This window comes from Helobdella robusta (genome assembly GCF_000326865.2).
Source record: "Helobdella robusta unplaced genomic scaffold HELROscaffold_18, whole genome shotgun sequence".
NCBI lineage: Eukaryota > Metazoa > Annelida > Clitellata > Rhynchobdellida > Glossiphoniidae > Helobdella > Helobdella robusta.
In genome coordinates this window covers 16,647-17,138 of record NW_008703981.1, presented here as the reverse complement: position 1 = coordinate 17,138, position 492 = coordinate 16,647, and the positions used below count along the sequence as shown (strand labels likewise).

The window sequence follows — 492 nt, the reverse complement described above, 5'->3', positions numbered from 1 at the left end:
TACCCGGAGTCGAAACTGGCGAAGATGTTCAACGGCAGCGTCCCAATCATCCTGGACAGCCTCAAACAGCACTACTTCATCGATAGGGATGGCAAGATGTTTCGTCACGTGCTCAACTACGTCAGAACCGGAAGTCTAAACATCCCGGCAGATTTTCAGGAAGTGGATCTTCTATTGGAGGAGGCAAGATTCTTCGATTTACAGTCTTTGATAAGAGAGGCTGAAATGTTCAAGAGACAACAACAACAACGAATGAGACGTTACAAGGTGCTGAAAGAAGGCTACGGTGATGATTATGATGAGTACGATGATGACGATGATGTCAACTTCCAGAATCATCGCTCACTTCATCGTCGCCATCAGCAGCAGCAACATAAACAACAACAACAACAGCAACAACAACAACAACATCAGCAGCAGCAACAACTACAACGCAATCACAATGTTGCTCATTTGTTGCAAGCCAAGAAAAAATTTAAACCTGATTTTAGG

At 44.1% G+C, this 492-nt stretch overlaps 1 protein-coding gene across 1 annotated transcript; it reads left to right on the top strand.

Annotated features, from left to right (window-relative positions):
- HELRODRAFT_76527 (hypothetical protein) lies at positions 1 to 210 on the top strand (the record flags this gene model as incomplete). The annotated part of the gene is made up of 1 exon (XM_009016218.1): positions 1 to 210. A coding segment is annotated over one exon (210 nt), but the record flags the coding sequence as incomplete, so codon positions are not given.
- Between the last annotated feature and the right edge of the window lie 282 nt (positions 211 to 492).